Source organism: Pristis pectinata, chromosome 5 (assembly GCF_009764475.1).
Source record: "Pristis pectinata isolate sPriPec2 chromosome 5, sPriPec2.1.pri, whole genome shotgun sequence".
Classification (NCBI taxonomy): Eukaryota; Metazoa; Chordata; class Chondrichthyes; order Rhinopristiformes; family Pristidae; genus Pristis; species Pristis pectinata.
Genome location: NC_067409.1, coordinates 3,847,155 through 3,867,950, shown reverse-complemented (window position 1 = coordinate 3,867,950; position 20,796 = coordinate 3,847,155). Strand labels below are relative to the sequence as shown.

Here is a 20,796-nt window from a genome sequence, read left to right as displayed (position 1 = left end):
AAATCTGAAACAGCCGTGCACATATAAAAAGCAACCTAAAAATCTGTGGTTGATCCCAAAGAATTACATTAAAGGTAACATTCTGGCTGGAGGTGCTTCTCTGAAGATGAGAGTTGAGCCAGTAAGTGAAATCAGGAAACACTTCCTCACAGAGAAACTCTCCCTCGTGGCTGTGGATACTGGGGTCAACTGAACGCGTAACAACGTTAGATTTTTTTTTGTTAATGGGCATCAAGGGATATCAGTCGGGTTCAGGTATAGATTAGCTGAATTGTGAATACGTTTGAGAGGCTGATGGGTTTGTTGGTCCTGGGTTTCTCTGCACTGACAGCGAGGATGCCATGAGACAAGATGCAATGGAAGTTGGAAGGAACATAGAACACTGCAGCACAGTACAGGCCCTTCGGCCCACAATGTTGTGCTGACATTTTATCCTGCTCTAAGATCTATCTAACCCTTCCCTCCCACATAGCCCCCTATTTTCACACAGCACAGGTCACACAGCACAGGTCACACAGCACAGGTCACACAGCAGTGCAGCACAGATGGAAGTGGATCAAGGACCAACCCCAGTGTGACAGAAGCCCATGGAGGCTGGTGTTCTACACCACTCTATAATTGCTCATGCCCTGCTATTTCCCAGCTCCCAAATCTTGCCCAACTATGACACAGGCTGGGGAGAGCCAGATCAGCAGCTGTTCCTGATCCTTTCTCAATATCCCCCGGAGCAAGCACTTATCGGGGCCATTAAACATTGCAGAGTCCTAGCCAGTTACACTGCTGGCTGCAGCGACCCACACATTTTGTCCTGGTAAGTCTGACACAGAGCAGTGCAGCGCACACAAGGACACCGCTGGAAGCAGATCTTTGACAGTAACGGCAAGAGAGTTTGTTTGTAACTCACCGAGGAATCCCAGCTGAGAGTTGTCCACCATGAATTCTATGCTGTAAACTTCTAGAAGCTTTGGATCCTGAGGGACATATTAATGTTAGAGGTGAGTTTTGGTAAAACACTGTACCAAAACATTGTCCTAAATTCCCCATCCAGTTTCCTTCCCTTTCTTTTCCCGGGGTACAATTGTAAACCACTGGTCGTACAATTACAGAAACTGGCCATTCAGCCCATGGTTTTCATGCTTACCTAAGCCACCACTCTCTGTGTAAAAAAAAACATGCTCCACACATCTCCTTTGAACTTACCCCCTCTCACCTTAAATGCCTGTCCTCTGGTATTAGACATTTCAACCCCGGGAAAAAGATACCTGCTGTCTCTACCTGTGCCGCTCATAATCTTATAAAGTTCTATTAAGTCTCCCCTCAGTCTCTGCCGCTCCAGAGAAAACCATCCAAGTTTGTCCGACCTCTCCTTATAGCAAATGCCCTCTAATCAAGGCAGCATCCTGGTGAACCTCTTCTGCACCCTCTCCAAAGCCTCCACATCCTTTCTATAATGGGATTTACAAAGCTACTTTCAGCGTAATAAATGTCACACTGCTCTCTGCCCACAAGAATACACAGCATCAAATCTTTCATTTCACCCAGTCATTTCCACCGACAAACCTTCACTTAATTCTATTTCTCAGGAATGCATCCCTTTTGCAAATCGAGGAATGGCTGTACTTGGCTTAAACTCCCAGCAGTAAGTGACAAAATATCCATGCCCATCCCATTAACCCACTGGTGACCTACCCTGCTAACGAGGGACAGCGTTTTACTCTCCTCTTGGTAGCGAAGGATGGAGACACTTTTCATGATGTCTGCAGCCATGATGAAGTTCTTGACACTGATCATCTGGTGGATGTAGAGCTGTGTGTCGATGAAGGCCATCCCTGTCAGATCGTTGTCCTTCAGGCTCCACAGGAAAATCTGGAGCAGAGGGATTATGAGGGGCGGAGAGAGAGGATAGACGGTCAGAACCTTTTTCCTGGGCTAGGAGAGTCTAGAACCAGAGGGCACAGGTTTAAGGCGAAAGGGGAGAAACTTAAAGAAGATCTGAGGGGTATGTTTTTCCCACACAGAGGGAGGTGGGGATATGGAACGAGCTGCCAGAGGACGCAAGGGAGACAAACCAGGGCAGGACTTGGACAGTAAATGATAGGGTCATGGGAGTGTTGCAGAACAGAGAGACCAAAGGGTGCAGGTACATAGTTCCCTGAATGTGGTGACACAAGTAGACAGGGAGGGGAGAAGGCATTTGGCACTCTTGCCTTCATCGGTCACAATGTTGAGTACAGGAGTTGGGACATCATGATACAGCTGTACAAGACGCTGGTGAGGCCACATTTCAAGTGCTGCATACAGTTCTGGTCGCCCTGCTACAGGAAGGATGTCATCAAACTGGAGAGGTTGCAAAAAAAAGATTTGAGGATGTTGCTGGGACTAGAGCGCTTGGGTTACAAGGAGAGGCTGGGATTCTTTCACTCCGTGGAGCATAGGAGGCTGAAGGGTGACCTTATGGAGGCTTATAACATCATGAGGGGTAGAGATAATACGCCCACTAGTTTCGGATTCCCCAGGGTAAGGGAGTGCAAAACTAGATTTAAAGTGAGAGGGGAAAGGTTTAAGAGGTACCTCATGGACAACTTTTTCCCCACACAGAGGGTGGTGGGTATATGGAATGAGCTGCCAGAGGAAGTGGTAGAGGTGGGTACAATTATGACATTTAGAAGGCATTTGGCCAGGTACGTGGATGGGAAGGGTTTAGAGGGATGTGGGCCAAATGCAGGAAAATGGGACTAGCTCAGGTCGGCAACTTGGTCGGCACAGACAAGTTGGGCCGGTTTCCGTGATATGTAACTCGATGACTTTCTACCATTACAACATTTGAAAGGTGTTTGGACAGGTACATGGATAGGAAGGTCACAGTGGTTATACGAGCCCAATGCAGGCAACTGGGACTAGCTTAGGTGGTCATCACGGTCACCAAGGACGAGGTGGGCCAAAAGGACCCAGTTCTGTTGCTGTACACTTCTACGATTCTATTATTCATTGCATGGTGCAACTGGGAGGCTCCCAGGAGCAAACCAACCCCACGTTCCCTTCCCAAGTCGACCCTACTCTGGAATATGAAATGCAATGAGAAAAATTACCCAAAGAAATCCTGTATTTCCTGATGTTGGCAAGGAACAACCACGGATCAGAACCATGATGAGAACTCAAAATACTTCTGTGGGATCTTTTATCTCCATTTGAAAGGGCAGAAGGGAGCTTCAGATGTGATGTCTTTTGGATGGGATGTTAATCTGATCTGCAACACTTCCTCAAATACAGTACAGAATTCTGGGGGCACAAGCAACCGAGGAAAAGACAAAATGACAGCACTTACAGACTACAAGGCGCTGTAGCCACAGCGAGTCCCCAGTGAGTAACACAGCTGAGGTTAACCTAGTGGACAGCAACGCTGGAAGACTGCACAGGAGAAGGGGTGGTCATGAGACTGAGACAAGGGGCCTGTTGGTTCTCCCGTATTGCTGGAGTCTGGGAGCAGAGTGGGAAGTTGCAGGGTTTAGTTGGTGTCTGCGTGTGATTTTTGTAAGGATTCGGGGAACAGTGGTTTACCATGAGCACGAGGGAAATCAGTGGAATGGAGTGGGGTGGGAGAGGAGCTCCACTTTGTTTCATTAAGTCCTAAAAGTGACCAACTTCAAGTACTAGAATGATTAAAAGAAAGAGGCAGAGTTACAGCTTGATCCAACTGGAATCCTAGAGGCCACGACCTAAACAAGCAGCACCAAATGATCCCAGGGAGACTGGGCAAAAAGGTCTCTTGCAGCGAGTTACGGGAGAGTGGAACGTGACTGGAGCTGAACTGACTGCAGCACTTACACACTACTGGGTCGTCACCAAAGCCGACGTGAACAGGCATTAGCGTAACGCTTTACAGCGCCAGCGACCCGGGTTCAAATCCGGCCGCTGCCTGTAAGGAGTTTGTACGTTCTCCCCGTGTCTGCGTGGGTTTCCTCCGGGTGCTCTGGGTTCCTCCCACGTTCCAAAGACGTACGGGTTAGGAAGTTGTGGGCATGCTATGTTGGCGCCGGAAGCGCGGTGACACTTGCGGGCTGCCCCCAGAACACTCAATGCAAAAGATGCATTTCACTGTGTGTTTCGATGTACGTGTGAGTAATTAAAGATATCTTATGGGAGGAAATCAGGGTCATTGGATCAATGCAGGAAGAAAAGCTGAAAAATTAAGCTGTGAACAGAATTTAATGTATCCTTTGGGACATGCAGCTCAGTAGACCACAGAGCTAGTGTCCTCACTAACAAGGCACTGAATGAGGGTCGTGGTGGCAGTGCGGGGGTCAGGGACTAGTGTCACCTTCTGTCCGATCGCCGAGACGAGGTATCCGTTGCAGTTACACAGGGCAGTCACTGGGCCCTTCTGCTCCTTCTCGTACAGCACTTTGAATTTGTTCTTGGTCAGAGGTTGGCCAGGTTCAGGCACAACTTCGATCACGTCAAGGATCAGAATCTGGAGAGAAGGAAAAACAATCACGGTCTGCGACTTTGGTCCTAACTTTACATTCCCAGCTGCCTGAAGGAGTTGGAACAATGATGAAGAAATGCTGATCCATTTCCAGATCAGCACGGTGTACGACTGGAGGGGAACCGCTAGGTGACAGTAGTGTCACGTACCCTGCTCATCTTGGTAGAACAGCAGGCTGTAGAAGGACCACAGGTGAGTTACACCCCTCCACCCTGCAATGGAGGGCTGCTGGCAAAGGGAGTGAACGTTTACACCAGAGGACCGTGTCATGTTCAAATGGATTAGTGCATTTTCGGTAACTCAAGAAACTCAATAATGTCCAGACAAATGGAGATCATTGCCAAACCCCCTTAACATGTGCCTATTGGCAGTGAAAACTCCTTGGGGAGTTGGAAGAGTAACTTACTGCAGACCACACAGCTGACCTGCCCCTTCTACATGGTATTTACGTAGCTAACACCACAGGGGATATCTTAGCACTTAAATGTACATAATCACACAAGCCAATACTATCCGAGAGAAGGAAAATGCCCTCCTTCTCTGGGGATGCCTCCAGTGTATCAGAGAACGATGGTGTGATGGAACTTAGAGAGCTGTGTGCAGCGAACCCTGAACTGCCCATCGCTCCTGCAACCTTCAGCAGTTTGGTTATTTGCTCCTTCTACCGTGTCAGGCAGTTGCAGAGCTCCCAGAAAGCAGAGCTGTCCGTAGGAGAATGCTCAAGAGAAACAAGGTGGAAGGAGCTGAATGTCCCAAGTGGGGGCATTAATATTTGATGGATCCACACCCACACAGGGAGGCTGCGAACCAGTGCATGAACAGCGCGCATTTCCACATTTCTTTATTTTTAACTTCCTCCACTAAACCAGACACTTGTACAAGTGGTACATGTACATATCTACATAACAATCTGCTGGAGGAATTCAGCGGATCGAGCAGCCCTGCATCAGGGTTTCAACCTGAACCTGACAAAAAGGTCTGTCTATCTACCCGCACTGCACTTTCTCTGTAACTGCAACACATTATTCTGCACTCTGTTATTGTTTTCCCCTGCATTACCTCAATGTACAGATGAAATGATCCGTACGGATGGCATGCAAAACAAAATTTTTCACTGTACCTCGGTACATGTGACAATAATAAAACAATTTACCAATTCCTTGCACCCCCTGCCCCCCCACCCCGCAACACACACACACAGATGCTGCTCGACCCGCTGAGTTCCTCCAGATTCTGGCATCTGCAGTCTCATGTCTAGATAGTGAGATAATGTTTTTTAACACCACGATTACTGAGGGAAAAATAAGGCATCTCACTCACCCGCCCCCTGCACGTAACCTCCTCCCCCTGGGTCAGGCAGGTCCCCACGGCAATGTAACCTTTCAGTCCTGACACAGTCTCCTCGCTCCGCAGGGACACGGTTTTCATGCAGGTTACGTGCTCCCAGTCCTCCATATCAATCCTACACAAATTGAGAAATGGGAGTCAGGGAAGCTGGATTAACAAAGGCACTGGGTGCACGATCAGTGTGAGCAAACTCTTCGGTCTGCATCCTAACCCGCTCGGTCGTACTCAGGTTCAAGTTACTTTACTGTCATTCACCCACATGCTATATAGACACATGGAGGAACGAAATGTTGTTTCCCCCAGACTCACACAACAGAGGTCGTACATAGAACAGAGGACATACAATAAACACAAACAAAAAAATTCTGCAAGTACAAATAGTGCAAAAAACGGTATATACGGAATACAATTTAGTGCAGGGTTAATGCAAAACCCGAGTTGGATGAAGAAAATCCAGAACTCAGTGTGTTGCACTAAATGTATAAACATGTTCAGCAGCGGCCAACGTTCTTATACGCCGTTGTGCAAACCAGGGCTTTTGATGCAGCATTTGTCTGAAACTGTCTCCAGGGTATTCAGGAGCCTGGGGGGAGAAAACTGTTGTACAGTCTAGTAGTTCTGGCCCGGATGCTCCGGTACCGCTTGCCAGACGGCAGTGGGACAAATAGGTCGTGGGAGGGATGAGAAGGGTCACCTATGATTCTGCAGACCTTGTGTGTGCATCGTGTGTTATAGATGTCCAGGATGGAGGGAAGAGGTACTCCAATGATCTTTCCAGCTGTACTCACAATTCTCTGCAAAGACTTACGGTCAGAGATGTTAGTTACCGTACCAGGCAGAGATGCAGCTGGTCAGGACACTCTCAATAGTCTGACGTCTCTATAGAATGTGCTGAGCACCCCCATGCTCAATGATCTGCAGCATGCCCCAGGTTAAATCCTTCCCTCCCTATCTCACACGTCCCCAACCCTCTGCCATCTCTGCACATCTCCAATTCTCACTCACTGGCAGCCTTGGATCAGCTGTCTAGACTCTCAGCTTTAGAAATCCCTCCCTAGAGCTCTATCTATCTCCTCTACAATACCTTCTCCTGTGATCAAGCAGCTCTTGCGAGGCTTGATGTCAACTGTTGTTTAATGGCAGCCCTGTGGAGAGTACCGAGATGTTTAGATCTTGGATAAATGCTAGACACCTGTCACAGAGACCAATGGCAGAGTCGCCTGCAGCTGTGATGGAACTCGGAGAAATGTACAAGTACATAGTTCCCTGAAAGTGGGGTCACAGATAGACACGGTGGCATTTGGCACACTTGCCTTCATCGGTCAGGGCACTGAGTACGAAAGTTGGGACATCGTGCTACAACTGTACAAAACTTTGGAAAAACCACACGGCACACTGAGTGCTGTTTTGGTTGCAGCTTTATAGGATGGATGCTATCAAGCTGGAAAGGTGCGGAGAAGATTCAAGAGGATGTTGCCGGGACTGGAGAGCTTGAGTTAAATGGAGACTGGATAGGCTGGGACAGTTTTCCCTGGAGCCTCGGAGGCTGAGGGGTGACCTTATGGAGGTTTATAAGATCACAAGGGACAAAGATAAGGTATGGATCATCAGTCTTTCTCCCCAGGATAGGGGAGGCTAAAACTAGAGGGCAAAGGTTTAAGGTGAGAGGTGAAAGTTTTAAAGGGGACCTGAGGGGCAAGTTTTTCAGAGGGTATATGGAACAAACTGCCAGAGGAAATGGTACAGGCAGGTACAATTACAATGTTTAAAAGAAACTTGGATGGGTTCATGGATAGGAGAGGTTTAGAGGAGAGGGATCTGGGCCAAACACGGGCAAATGAGATCAGCTCCGGTCTGCACCTTGGGTGGCATGAATAAGTTGGGCCGAAGGGCCTGTTTCCATGCTGTATAACTCTATGTGTGCAGCGTACCCTGAGCTGCCTATCGCCTCTGCACACCTTTAACACTTCGGTCCTTCTGCCCTTTCAGGCAGGCGCAGAGCTCTCAGCAAGGAGAGATGCTCGGGGGAATGCTCAGGGAAAGCAGGGCTCACAACCCATGACTTTCCATCTGTCCAATGTAACGGACAGAAGAACAGAGCTGTCAGCCCAACTCCTCTGTGGGAGCATCTCACAGAATCAGACATTTTATTTCAAGGAAATAAATACAAGGCAGGAGACGTCTAACAATCAACACCATAACCAAAGACTTCTTTAAATGTAAGAATTTCAAAAACCTTTTAAACTGATAATTGCAAACAGATTTTTTTTTGGGGGAGATGATGAAATACCTAGCTATATAACATTTAAATATTCTTACTTACACTTTACTCCTATAATTATTAAACTCTAACTTCCTGGAAGGAATTAACAACAAAGGGGCACGGAAAGAATTTCAGCAAAACCCACATCCACTAACAAACATGTTCAACCTACGTGTGCCTTTCTCAAACAGGGTACGTCAACTGCTGATCAGAGTGCAAGGACACATGGATATGTCGTCAGAAGTACAACCTGCAATGTCTGTTGAATGTAAAAACTACAATAACTGGAACAAGTCTTTCATGTTTAACTAAAAACAATGAGAGCTTGAAGAAGAGGCACTTTCTAAATGTTGCACTAGCTCACTTTACCAGCGTCTTTAACTTTCTTAAGAGGATAAGGAAGTTCAGCTCATCACCGAACGCTGTAATAAACTTCTACAGATGTACTGTTGAAAGTATCCTGACTGGTTATACATGGACATCTGCATATGACAATATACTCGACTTTGACTTTTGTTAGTGTTATTAATCTGAAGTTCCAAATCTGCATTTAAAAAGTGACTCATTTTTGTTAAATAAGTGATATGTGCTCCCCCCTCCCCCCCCACCACCCCCCCAAGACCAGTGCACTGCCCAGGTGTCAGGATTAGATCCTCAGCCAATCCTTGGAGTTTGTGATCTCTGCCAGGGTGCCTAAAAGCACAGACCCACTGGCATCAGCACCTCTGAAGCAGGGAGAAGGGGCAGGGCTAAAAACATCAACTATACCTTTGTCTCCACAGATGCTGCCTGACCCACTGAGTTCCTTCAGCAGCTTGTTTTTTTTGCTGAAAAAAGAGCCGTGCCTCGCACAGGCACACTGATCAACATACTCCCTGTAAGCTCATATTGATCAAGTCAGTATCTAAGGAACCTATCCCATGGCAGAGAAAGAGGGATAGAAAATAGAGTTACCTATTTAGAGTCATAGAGCACATAAAAAAGCCCTTTGGCCCAACTCATTCATGCCCCTGGTGTGAACAAGTTGCCCCTCAGGTTCCTATTAAGTCTCTCCCCTCTCACCTTAAACCCATGCTCTCTAGTCTTGATTCCGCAACCCTGGGAAAAAGTGTGTGCATTCACCCTATTGAGGTCCCTCATGATTTTATACACCTCTATAAGATCACCCCTCAGTCTCCTAAACTCCAAGGAATAAAGCCCAAGTCTGCCCAATCTCTCCCTACAACTCAGTCGCTTGAATCCTGGCAACATCCTTGTAAATCTTTTCTGAACTCTTTCCAACTTAATGGCATCTTTCCTATAGCAGGGTGACCAAACCCAAACCCCACCCACCCAGGTCATTCTCTCTTCTCTCCTCTTCCATCATAAAAGATACAGGAGCCTGAGGGCACATACTGCCAGGCTCAAGGACAGCTTCTGTCCCACTGTGATAAGACTATTGTACGGTTCCTTTATATGATGAGATGGACTCTGACCTCACAATCTACCTGTTTTGACCTTGCACCTTATTGTCTACCTGCACTGCACTTCCTCTGTAGCTGTGACACTTTACTCTGTACTGTTATTGTTTTTACCTGTACTACCTCAATGCACTCGTTACTAACCCAATGTAACTGCACTGTGTAATGAACTGACCTGTACGATCGGTTTGCAAGACAAGTTTTTCACTGTACCTCGATACAAGTGACAATAATAAACCAATACTTGTTGCAGAACTCAGAGCCACTAAAGAGTATGGAACTGTTGCTCGTCTGTTGCTGTAACCAATCACTGGAATTTTTTTAAGGCACAACGTATTGCTGAAGATCAGAAAAACTTCTTGAAGCTTTACACTGATTGCCTTAGTCAAGAACAGCTATTGTTCTATACGTCTCAGCACTGTACCTTGAGTTTGGTCATCTGTCAGATCGTTTAATGTTGCTTTATATCTAACAACAAATATTTGAACAAAGAAAATCCAATCTGACAATAGGATTCTGGTACTGGATGCAGGTTCTATTATATGTCACAAGCACATTCATACTTGACATTCACACATTCATTCTGTTTTCTCTGGAGTGGCAGAAGCTGAGGGGAGACCTGATAGAAATTTATAAGATTATGAGGGGCATAGATAGGGTACATAGCCGCTATCTTTTTCCCAGGGTTAAAAAGTCTAATACAAGAAGACATGCATTTAAGGTGAGGGGGGCAAGTTCAAAGGAAATGTGTGGGGCAAATTATTTTTTTTTAAATTACACAGAGAGTGGCGGGTGCCTGGAATGTGCTGCCAGCAATGGTGGTGGAGGCAAATACGATAGCGGCTCTTAGACAGGCACATGAATGTGCAAAGAATAGATGGATATAATGACCTTGTGCAGGCTGAAGGGATTAGTTTCGTTAGGCGCTTAATTACCTTGGCACAACACTGTGGGCTGAAGGGCCTGTTCCTGTGCTATACTGTTCTATGTTCTACTGTACACCACATCTACAAAGCCATGCTGACCATACGCAGAATCACAATGCCATTGTTCATTCCTGATCAGTTAAACCCTTTGAATATGATACTGGACTTTGGGTACAGATCTGAAACTGAAATCCAAACATTTAGAAATGCTTCAACGTACATCGTGCATGCTGAGAAAATTCACTCGGTCCCTTGGTTAATGGATAGTAAGACAGACACTTAAATCAAGTGCTGTTCACACACAGAAACAAATCAATTCTTTCCAGCAAGACAAGTCGCTCGAACTTACCTGGTATTGGGAATGGCTTCCCAGCTGACAGGGGAGATCAACTGAATAGAAAACTTCTCCAGCATTGGATAGATATAGCGGTCATCTGCCGAAAGAGCAAGGTAACAGAATCTAAGAGACCAGGTCTGTTCTTTTCACTACCTATGAGAAACTGTTACCATTCATTTCAATAGCAGACGAATGGGACAATCTCACAGCACAATGAGAAGCCACTCTGCTCGATAAAAGGCTTAGTTACTCAGCCTGCACAATTCTCATTTTCCCGAGATTCACCATTTCTCCTGGTTGGTTGCTCTGGACTTACCACGTTCAACGTTCTCAAACTCTTTGTCCTCTCCCGTCATCTTTGGTATTCTATTACAGATCTCCGTCACGCTCGTAGTTACTGCATATACCTAAAGAAGAGGAGACACTTACACAGTATCCACAAAGAAATCGTTATCCAGGTGCCTGAACCATTGGATGACAGATCCATCGATCTCCATGCTGTATGACTTTCTAGCAGGGATGGGGGTGAGGGCCAAGACTAACTGTAGCATCTGTATTATTTCACTGACTTATGCTAGGTAACTCAAATAAAACCCACAATCAAACCTGCTACCGTTCTGGTCTCTAATGCACCATGTGGTTTACTTCAAGGATCCTTAACTTTTATTGGTCTCACCAGGACACTTAAGACGTATATTTCTAGCTTTGTGGTGTTTAACAAACGGCTCACCACACCGACGATTTAATTCTCCCCACAAACCCATCAACTCCACTCTCCCCACACCCTCCCTCCCCCCCCCACCACACCCACACACTAGGGGCAATTTGCAGCAGCCAATTAACCCACCAACCTGCACATCTTTGGGATGTGGGAGGAAACCGGAGCACCGGGAGGATATGTGAATGTACCCGCCCAGGGAGAACATGCGAACTCCAGACCAACAGCACCCGAGGTTAGGATGCAACCCGTGTCACTAAAGACGTGAGGCAGCAGCTCTGCCTGCTGCTGCACTGGGCTGCCCCTAAGGTATAAGAAATGGTCAATAATTTCTTCCCTATCAGTGCTCGGTGACTGTCTGCTGGGAATGGTCACTGCCTGGAACCACAGAGGTTTGAAGACCTCTGCCTGAGTGTTGGGCAACCTCTCTGAAGTGAGATTATGAGAGGCATAGATGGGAAGGCAGTCAGAATCTTTCTCCCAGGGTAGAAATGTCAAATACTGGAGGTCATGCATTTAAGGTGAGAGGGAGAAAGTTTAAAGATGTGCAAAGCAAGTTTTTTTTTAAAAAACAGAGTGGTGGGTGCCTGAAACGGGCTGCCAGGAGTAGTGGTGGAAGCAGATACAATAGTGGTGTTTGAACTCGTTACATAGACACATGAATACGCAGGAATGGAGGGATATAGATCATGTACAGGCAGAATTAGGTTTATTATCACTGACTTATATGTCATGAAATTTGTTGTTTTGTGGCAGCAGTGCAGCGCAAAGACATAAAATTACTGTAAATTACAAAATAAACTCATAGTGCAAAAACAAAAGAATAACAAACTAGCGTTCATGGAACATTCAGAAATCTGATGGCGGAAGGGAAGAAGCTGTTCCTGAATCGTTGAGTGTCGGTCTTCAGGTTCCTGTACCTCCTCCCAGATGGTAGTAATGAGAAGAGATTTAGTTTAATTTGGCATCGTGTTCGGCACAGACATGATGGGCCGAAGGGCCTGTTCCTGTGCTGTACTGTTCTTTGTTCCAGCTGAATTTGGTAAGGTGGTACATATAGGCAGTCCTGAATTCCTTGACCAGTATCATGGGGCAAACAGGACAAGATTTCAAACAGTCTTTTACCTTGGTTTCCACATGATAAGATACGTAGTGTGCTGTGCAGCGCAAGGGGATCTTTCGAACAGGCCACGGTGCATCGTAAGACAAGTAGGTCGGCAACACACTGATTCGGAGATCGCCCTAGAGCAGAGGGAAAGACTGTAAATGTGAAAAGGCAAGTGGAAGGAAAATACAGTCAAATTCATGCTTTTAAAAATAACCTCCCTACTGTAGTGTCTGCTGTGCCTCTGAGAAACCAAGTGCCTCTCCTCCATGGACTGTCTACACTTCTCGCTGCCTTGGTAAAGGAGCCAACATAATCAAAGACCCCACCCACCCCGGACATTCTCTCTTCTTTCCCCTCCCATCGAGCAGGAGATATAAAAGCCTGAAAGCACGTACCACCAGACTGAAGGACAGCTTCTATCCCACTGTTATAAAACTATTGAACGGTCCCCTAGTACGATAAGGATGGACTCTTGACCCCACAATCTACCTCGTCATGGCCTTGCACCTTATTGTCTACCACACTGCACTTTCTCTGTAACCGTAACACTTTATTCTGCATTCTGTTATTGCTTTTCCCTCGTACTACCTAGAAGTACTGATGCGATGATATGCTCTATACAGATGGCACGCAAAACAAAGTTTTTCACTGTACGTCTGTACACGTGACAATAATAAACCAACTTACATCAGTACCCCTCAAGTCTAAAGCATCAGGAACATTGGAGAGAAAGGACAACAGGCTAACATACCATGGTGATACTGTGCAGCAGAACGCATCCCAGGTTCATCATCCGCTCCATTGCAAGCCAGCATGCTCGAGGGAACTTTACACCCGAGCCTGCAGCTCCCAGGTTAAGGAGAAGCAGAGAAAACACACAGGGCTCCCAACACATTTGCTCTGACAAAATGACCTAAAATGCTAACTGTTTTTTCTCTCCACAGGTATTACCTGACCTGCTCTGAGACCGGGGCGGGAGGGGTCCTCGATTACGTTGGCTGCCTGCCTGAGGCAGTGGGGAGTGAGGTCGGAGTCAATGGAGGGGAGGCTGGTTTGCGTGACGCACTGGGCTGTGTCCACAACTCTGCAATTTCTTGCGGTCCCGGGCAGAGCAGTTGCCGTACCAAGCTGTGATGCATCTGGACACGATGCTTTCTATGGTGCATCCATAAAAATGTTCCCACTCCCTTTAAACTCACCACATTCACTGGAAAATTTTACCATGTATAAAAGTGAAATAAAATTGCGTTTGGGTATTAATTGGAGTAACATCCAATTGCTCAGAAAATCTGCCAGCGAAGCACTGCCAAAGAACCAAGGGTACTGGATATTCAGAGTTTTACTGTAATGAAGAAAATCTACCCATTATAGCTAGACCTAGTGGAAAGAGATCAGAACAAACAATAAGCACTCAGACTGAAAGATGAATGTGGTAAACCATAGTGTCTTCGCTCAGGAGGACATTATCTTTTACATCTCAAGTTAAGTCAAAAAGAAAAAGCTTCCATTTAAAACAGAACCCATCTCCACTGACAGTTTTCTGTCAGAAGGGCTCAGCTCCTCAAAGAGGGTCAAGTTGCTCTGTCAATCAGCCTCCTGACACACTAACGTTACGCAGAGCCGTGACCCTCCTCCATACCTGCTTGTTGAAGTACAGGAAGCCTTTTGGACAATTGACATTGTGAAAGGGCGCAAAGGATTCAATCGGTCCGTCGACAGTCATGGGGTGCAAGCGCAGCGCGCCTCGTGAGGTCATGAACAGCCAATGCGGGGATGGGCCGCAGATGAACACCTAGGACCGAGGCAGAGGGCACGTTAACCATGCATCGAAACTGACAGCAGCAGTACCATCATGTAACAGTGCGGTGGGGTCTTTGAACAACACCAGGACAAGCTGAATTTCTCATATAGTTGCTGGCGTTTGCTTGAAGTTTCAGTACCCAGATACCTGCCATCAGTGATACGACCAAAAACACTCAACAAGTTCTTCATCTCTTGCTGAGAAAAACAAGGAACCTTCAAACTTAATCCCTTTCAACAGGCGCTAACCTGCCCTGTTGAATGTATCCAGCATTTTCCTCCTTTTGTTCCAGATTTCCAGCTGACGCATTATTTTGCTTTTGCTTTTTCATATGACAGGGCACTAAGAAAGATTGTGGAAGTCTTAATAAGGAGCTGGCCACTCAGGACAAAGATGAAAAGAAATGTCTACACCCAGATGTTGGTGAATCCGTGGATTTCTCTTTCTGAGATGAGTGCAGAGGGTTAGTCATCGAGTACATTTACAACAATCATTGACAAATGTTTGGATATTAGGCGAATCATGCAATATGGGGTTAGTGCTGAGGTAAAAGATTAGCAATGATCTTATTTAAAGGGGGAACAGGTCATAGTCGTACAGCACGGAAATAGACCCTTCGGCCCAACTGGTCCATGCCAACCAAGATTCCCATTTAAGCTAATCCCATTTGCCTGAATTTAGCCCATATCCCTCCAAACCTTTCCTACCCATTTACCTGTCCAAGTGTCTTTTAAACACTATTAACGTGCCACTTCCTCTGGTAGCTCATTCCATATATGGACCACCCTCTGGGTGAGTCACCCCTCAGGTTCCTACTGAATCTCTCCCCTCTCACCTTAAACCTATGCCCTCTAGTTCTTGATTTCCCAACCCTGGGAAAAAGACTGTGCGCATTCATCCAATCTATGCCCCTCATGGTTTTATGCACCTGTACAAGATCACCCCTCATTCTCCTACATTCCAATGAATAAAGTCCCAACCTGCTCAACCTCTCTCCATATCCCAGTCTCTCAAGCCCTGGCAACGATCTTGTAATTCTTTCTGCACTCTTTCCAGCTTAATGGCCTCTTTCCTGTAGCAAGAGCTGAATGTCCTACTCCTGTTTCTGTTTTTAATGTTCTTTTCCAAACATGGAACCAGGACTTTTGGGACTTTCTATTCAACACTGAATTACACACAGGTTAAAGTCATTATTTTTTTTAAAAATTGCCAAGTTCTCAAAATTCAGATTAAGAAAGATGCCCTGCATTTATATAGTTATCACGGCACCATTTAAAGTATATTACAGTCAATTTAAACATACTGTGGTGCCACAACAGCATTGGACAGATAAGTCAACGCTACTGGGAGCGAAGTCTTGCCGATAAATAATGATGAGAAGATGGAAGAGAATCTCCTCAAGATTCTTTGGCATCACTTTGATGTGCTCCAGCCAAAACTTTCTGTGCAGCGCCCACAACAGAAGAATGGAAGCCTGGACAGACTGCTTCTCAGACACTGGAGACACAAGGGACTGCAGATGCTGCAATCTGGAGCGACACACAATCTGCTGCAGGAGCTCAGTGGGTCGAGCAGCATCTGTGGGAGGAAAGGAATTTTTGACCTGATTCAGGGCTTCAGCCCGAGACCTCAACAACTTCTTTCCTCCCACGGAAGCTGCTAGACCCGCTGAGTTCCTCCAGCAGATTATTTGTTGCTTCTCAGACACCCTGCTTCTAAGATAAAGCAAGGGACTTTTAATTTATGCACTATATCATCCTGGCGTTTTGCTTCTGCTCAAAATGTCTGTAGAATGGATAACAGTAAGTCTGCACCGATCCCTTACCCCCGAGTATCCAGATATATCTTCAAAGTAGCGGAAGCGAGCAACCCTGGCTTTCGGAACTATCAGTTCCTCGCCTGTGGCTGACTCAACCTTCTTCTCCTTCTTGGATTGTTTGAGCTTCTTCTCTCTGAAGTTTATATTATGTGGCACCTGGGGAAGAAATCAATTTAACACTTGTCACCAGCTGAAGACTGCCTTTGGGACAAGGGCAACTTCATGGTCCAGCAGAAAAGGAGCTTATCAAAACTGAGTTATGACTTCAATGTACACAGAGAAGTTCCAACCACATGAATAAAATTTAGAACAGTTAACTGGGAAAGTGAAAGAGACAAAATTAACGGGACTGCTCAAGACAAACAGGTACTCTGATGCAAGGGTTTGTGTGTGAGAAAAGACAATGTACTCATGCAGAGCCTTTCTATCCAAAAATACTTCAGGAGGAGTTAATTATTTTTAAATATAGCTACTTTATACGGCAGAAAATCTCTGCACAGCAAGGTCCTATGAACAACCCAGTTAATTAGATTAATAACTAATTAAGATTGATTTTGATTTTGCACCTGAGGCAAATGCAGCACCTGATAATTCACTTATAAATAAAGTGGTAACAATTTAAATTTTGAAATGTTTTAAATAATAAATAAAAGTGTATTGTTATCCAAAAAGGTGTGTCTTAAGGAGCCAGTGATATGGGTGAGACGCTCAAGGTTCAAATTTTCCCACAGTGGTGTTACATACCTTTTTAAATCGCACTTTCAGGTTGTTCTGGCTTTGCTGTGCGTCGTAGGAAAAGGCCTCATAGATCAAAAGCTCCTGTTCCACATGAACCTGCAGCAGACAAGTTGCAAAGAAAGTTAATTATCCATCCCCACAGCTGCTTTAGAAAGGAGCCAGGGACAATATCACCTTAGAAATGCAAAGAAAATAATGCACTGCAGGTTTGTTAAACTGTTGCTCCCCCTTATTCTGTAATTTGGCCACTCTTCTTTAGCCTGATGTCTAACAGCTTAGAGGGGGGAGTGAGAGCAGAGGAAAGGGAAATGGATGAGATGCGGCCAAGGGCTTTGTTAACGACGGTAGAGGAGAAGCTGCAGTTCAGAAAGTAAGACGACACTTCAGAGGCACCTGTACAGAAAGTCTCAGCATTGGAGCAAATACGACGGAGATGGAGGAGCTGGGAGGATGGAATAGAGTCCTTACAGGAGGCAGAATGGAACAAAGAATAATCATGATAATATTGGAGAATTCAAGTCCATATCCAAGTTGGAGAATTCAATATTGAATCCAGAAGGCTGCAATGTGCCCAGACGGAAGATGAGGTGCTGTTCCTCAAGCTTACATTGGGCTTTGTTAAAACAGGGCAGTGGAGGGCACAGAGAGAGAGGTCAGAGTGGGCTGGGGCATTAACGTGGTGGGTGACTGGAAGCTAAGGGTCACTCCTGCAGAATGAAACAGGGGTGGTTCAAAGCCATCACCAAACCTGCATTTGGTTTCCCCAATTTTTTTATAACACCAAGGGTGGTATGTACATATGTGGAACGAGCTGCCAGAGGAAGTTGCTGAGGCAGGTACAATAACATTTAAGAGACAGTTGGACAGGTACATGGATTGGAGGTTTAGAAGGTTGAAGGGCCAAATACTGGCAAATGGGACTAGCTTGGATGGGGCACCTTGGTCGGCATGTTTCGTGCTGTAAACTCTAAACTAAGATGCTGCCTGACCTGTTGAGTGTTTCCAGCATTTTGTTATTTCAGATTTCCAGCAACTGTGGATTTTTTGATTTTCATCCGTAGTCCTGAGGTAGAGAATTACCACAATTTCCAAGGAGATGCACGAGAAGATGTACGCCAGTGCTTACCAGAAGGAAAGGCCTCGTCTGGCGATTGCCGAGCCCAACCAATAGGACCTCTCTCACTGCTGGCATCTCCGTCAGGCGGGCAAATTCCTCCTTCTTCACCTCTCCCTGGGTAACGTGCTGTCCGGAGGAGCTGTCCACCAGCACGCGCTGCCCCACTGGAAAATTCTTCACCAGGAAGACCAGGCGCCAGTCGGGCAGCTGGTAGATCTACACAGAAGCACAGGAAGAGTTCAATCGTGGCTGCTGGTTCCCGGTTCCCAAACCCGCGGAACTGGATGGGTACTGAGATGGTGGCACAGTGAGTAGAGTGGCTGCCTTACAGAGCCTGAGACCCAGATCCAATCAACCCTGACCTCTGGTGCTGTGTGTGGAGTTTGCATGTTCTCCCTGTGACTGCGTGGGTTTCCCCCAGATGCTCCGGTTTCCTTCCACATCCCAAGCACGTGCAAGCTGGTAGTTTCAAATTCCAAGTTTCCAATTTATTGTCACAGGCATACGTACCCCAGGTATAAATGCCATGACAGTTAGCTTTCTGCGGTAGCAGCACAGTACATTACAAACATGACAAACGCAAGTTAACATAGACTTAAATTAACTAAAATTATACACAACTTACACGGCATGGTAGGTTCATTGGCTGCTGTAAACTGCCTCAAGTGTGGAGGTGAGTGATAGAATGTGGGGGCGGTCTGAAGGTGTATTGTGGATGGTCGTGGCTGTCACATGACAACACTGCCCCTACCTGGTCGAAAGACACACCACTGTCAATCAAAGTGCCCCTACCTGGCCGGATGACAGCACTGCCCCTAACCTGGTCAGAAGACACACTACGGTCAATCAAGGTTTGGCTCCACGCCACCCATCAGTGCACAGCTGACCATTGGTCCCTTTAAGCACCTTTGTACTTGGTCTCGGGCCATTGGCCTGTTTGAACTACCTGGGCTGGACCCCCCAGCCTGCCACATGTGCTGGGTTCTCTCTCTTTTTTCTCCGAGGGATGGCTTGTCGGTAAGCTGTGCACTGAACATCTAAGTTCGCATTCCCAGTAGCGTAGAGCTGTGCCAGCACTGAGTCAAGGGGTGGCGGGTAGCATATTGCTTTTCCTTGATTGTTTGTACCCAGTTCGTTGTGTGTGCATCTTACCCTTGTTGCGATTCCCCCACATTCACCATCACCAGTGCGCATGTGTGTATATGTGTGTGTTGCCCCCGTATCTTTTCCCGTGTTTGTCTTTATAAATAAATCATTTAACTCCAAGACTGTGTTCAGAGTCCTTGTCCTTTGCGACCGAATCTGTTTCACAACAGATGGGAATGTGGGTTAGGATAGAGTCAGTCTAAAAACGGGTGCTTGATAGCACGGACTTGGTGGGCTGAAGGGTCTGTGTCTCCATGCTGTCTCTCTCCCAACCACTCATTCCAGCCCATCTCATTACAGAATTCCCTCTGCACTAGTTTGGTTACAGCTCCTTCTGAACTTTCTCTTCTTGTTCATTCTCGGCTGCACAGTTCCACAAGAGGGGGGTGGTGTACTGTCACTCACCAGGTACAAAAATATATAAATGGTCCAGAGATTGCCATGAGCAGGGCCTTTTCCCCTGTAGGAGTTAGAGGGGGGACAGGTCTAACTTCTGACACAGCAGTCATTGGTCTGCTGCTGTACAAGCCCTTCACTATTGAGAGGCTGATCCCAGTCATGCAGCACAGAAACAGGCCCTTCAGCCCCACTCATCCATGTTGACGAAGGTGCCTACTCAAGTCCCTAGCTGACAGTAACAGCAGACATCCAAACATCTTAGAGGGGTTTATAAAATCATAAGGGGCATAGATAAGATGAATAGCCAGTCTTTTCTCTAGGGTAGGGGAGTCCAAAACTAGGAGGCATAGGTTTAAAGTGAGAGGGGAAAGATTTAAAAGGGACCTGAGGGGCCACTTTTACCACCTGGAGGGTGGATCGAATATGGAACGAGCTGCAAGAGGAAGTAGTTGAGGCAGGTACGATTATGACATTTAAAAGACATTTGGATAGGTACATGGATAGGAAAGGTTGAGGGGGATATGGGCCAAACGCAGGCAAATAGAACAAGCTCAGTCAGGCAACTTGGTCGGCATAGATGAGTTGGGCCAAAGGGCCTGTTTTCTGTGCTGTCATCTCTAGTCAGGGGGTGAATAATACAGAGAGGGTCAGGAGGTGGAAATAACTTACATAAGTTAAAATTAATTCAAAATGTAAGCTAAATTATCAGAAGCATAATAATTCAATTAACACCACTCTGGAACCAAAGTTAACACGCAGGGTAAACCGATAGGGAGGTGCCGTTGGCACAGCCCCTGACCAGTGGCAAGCATGGGAGGGAGATTCACCAGGGTGGTCAGGTGCAAGGTTTATGTCCGCCTGTTGTCCCTCTGCCAACTGAACACAGGTCCCATTCTCACCTCCATGACGCCGTTCTCCCTCACCAGCATGCACCAGTTCGTGGGGTCTATTTTGAAGTGTGACGGCTCTTTCTCGGCCATCGGCACGGAGGTACGGCTCGGCTCCTCTTTGGGAGGGCTGAAGAGTGCTGACCCCGACTCTCCGTACAGCATCTCCTCCTCATCATCCACGGTGGTGCTGTGGGGGGGGGGGGGGGGGTGAAAACAACATATGGGTGAAGCACCAAAACCT

General features: G+C 46.5%; 1 protein-coding gene across 1 annotated transcript in view; it reads right to left on the bottom strand.

Moving 5' to 3' along the window:
• cpsf1 (cleavage and polyadenylation specific factor 1) overlaps positions 1 to 20,796 on the bottom strand; it is a 94,019-nt gene that overhangs the window by 12,615 nt on the left and 60,608 nt on the right. Inside the window, 12 exon segments of the mRNA XM_052015499.1 lie at positions 905 to 971; positions 1,690 to 1,866; positions 4,319 to 4,471; positions 5,807 to 5,948; positions 10,832 to 10,916; positions 11,136 to 11,226; positions 12,663 to 12,779; positions 14,285 to 14,437; positions 16,272 to 16,421; positions 17,010 to 17,099; positions 18,130 to 18,336; positions 20,565 to 20,742. Coding sequence (XP_051871459.1) covers positions 905 to 971; positions 1,690 to 1,866; positions 4,319 to 4,471; positions 5,807 to 5,948; positions 10,832 to 10,916; positions 11,136 to 11,226; positions 12,663 to 12,779; positions 14,285 to 14,437; positions 16,272 to 16,421; positions 17,010 to 17,099; positions 18,130 to 18,336; positions 20,565 to 20,742 — 1,610 coding nt within the window.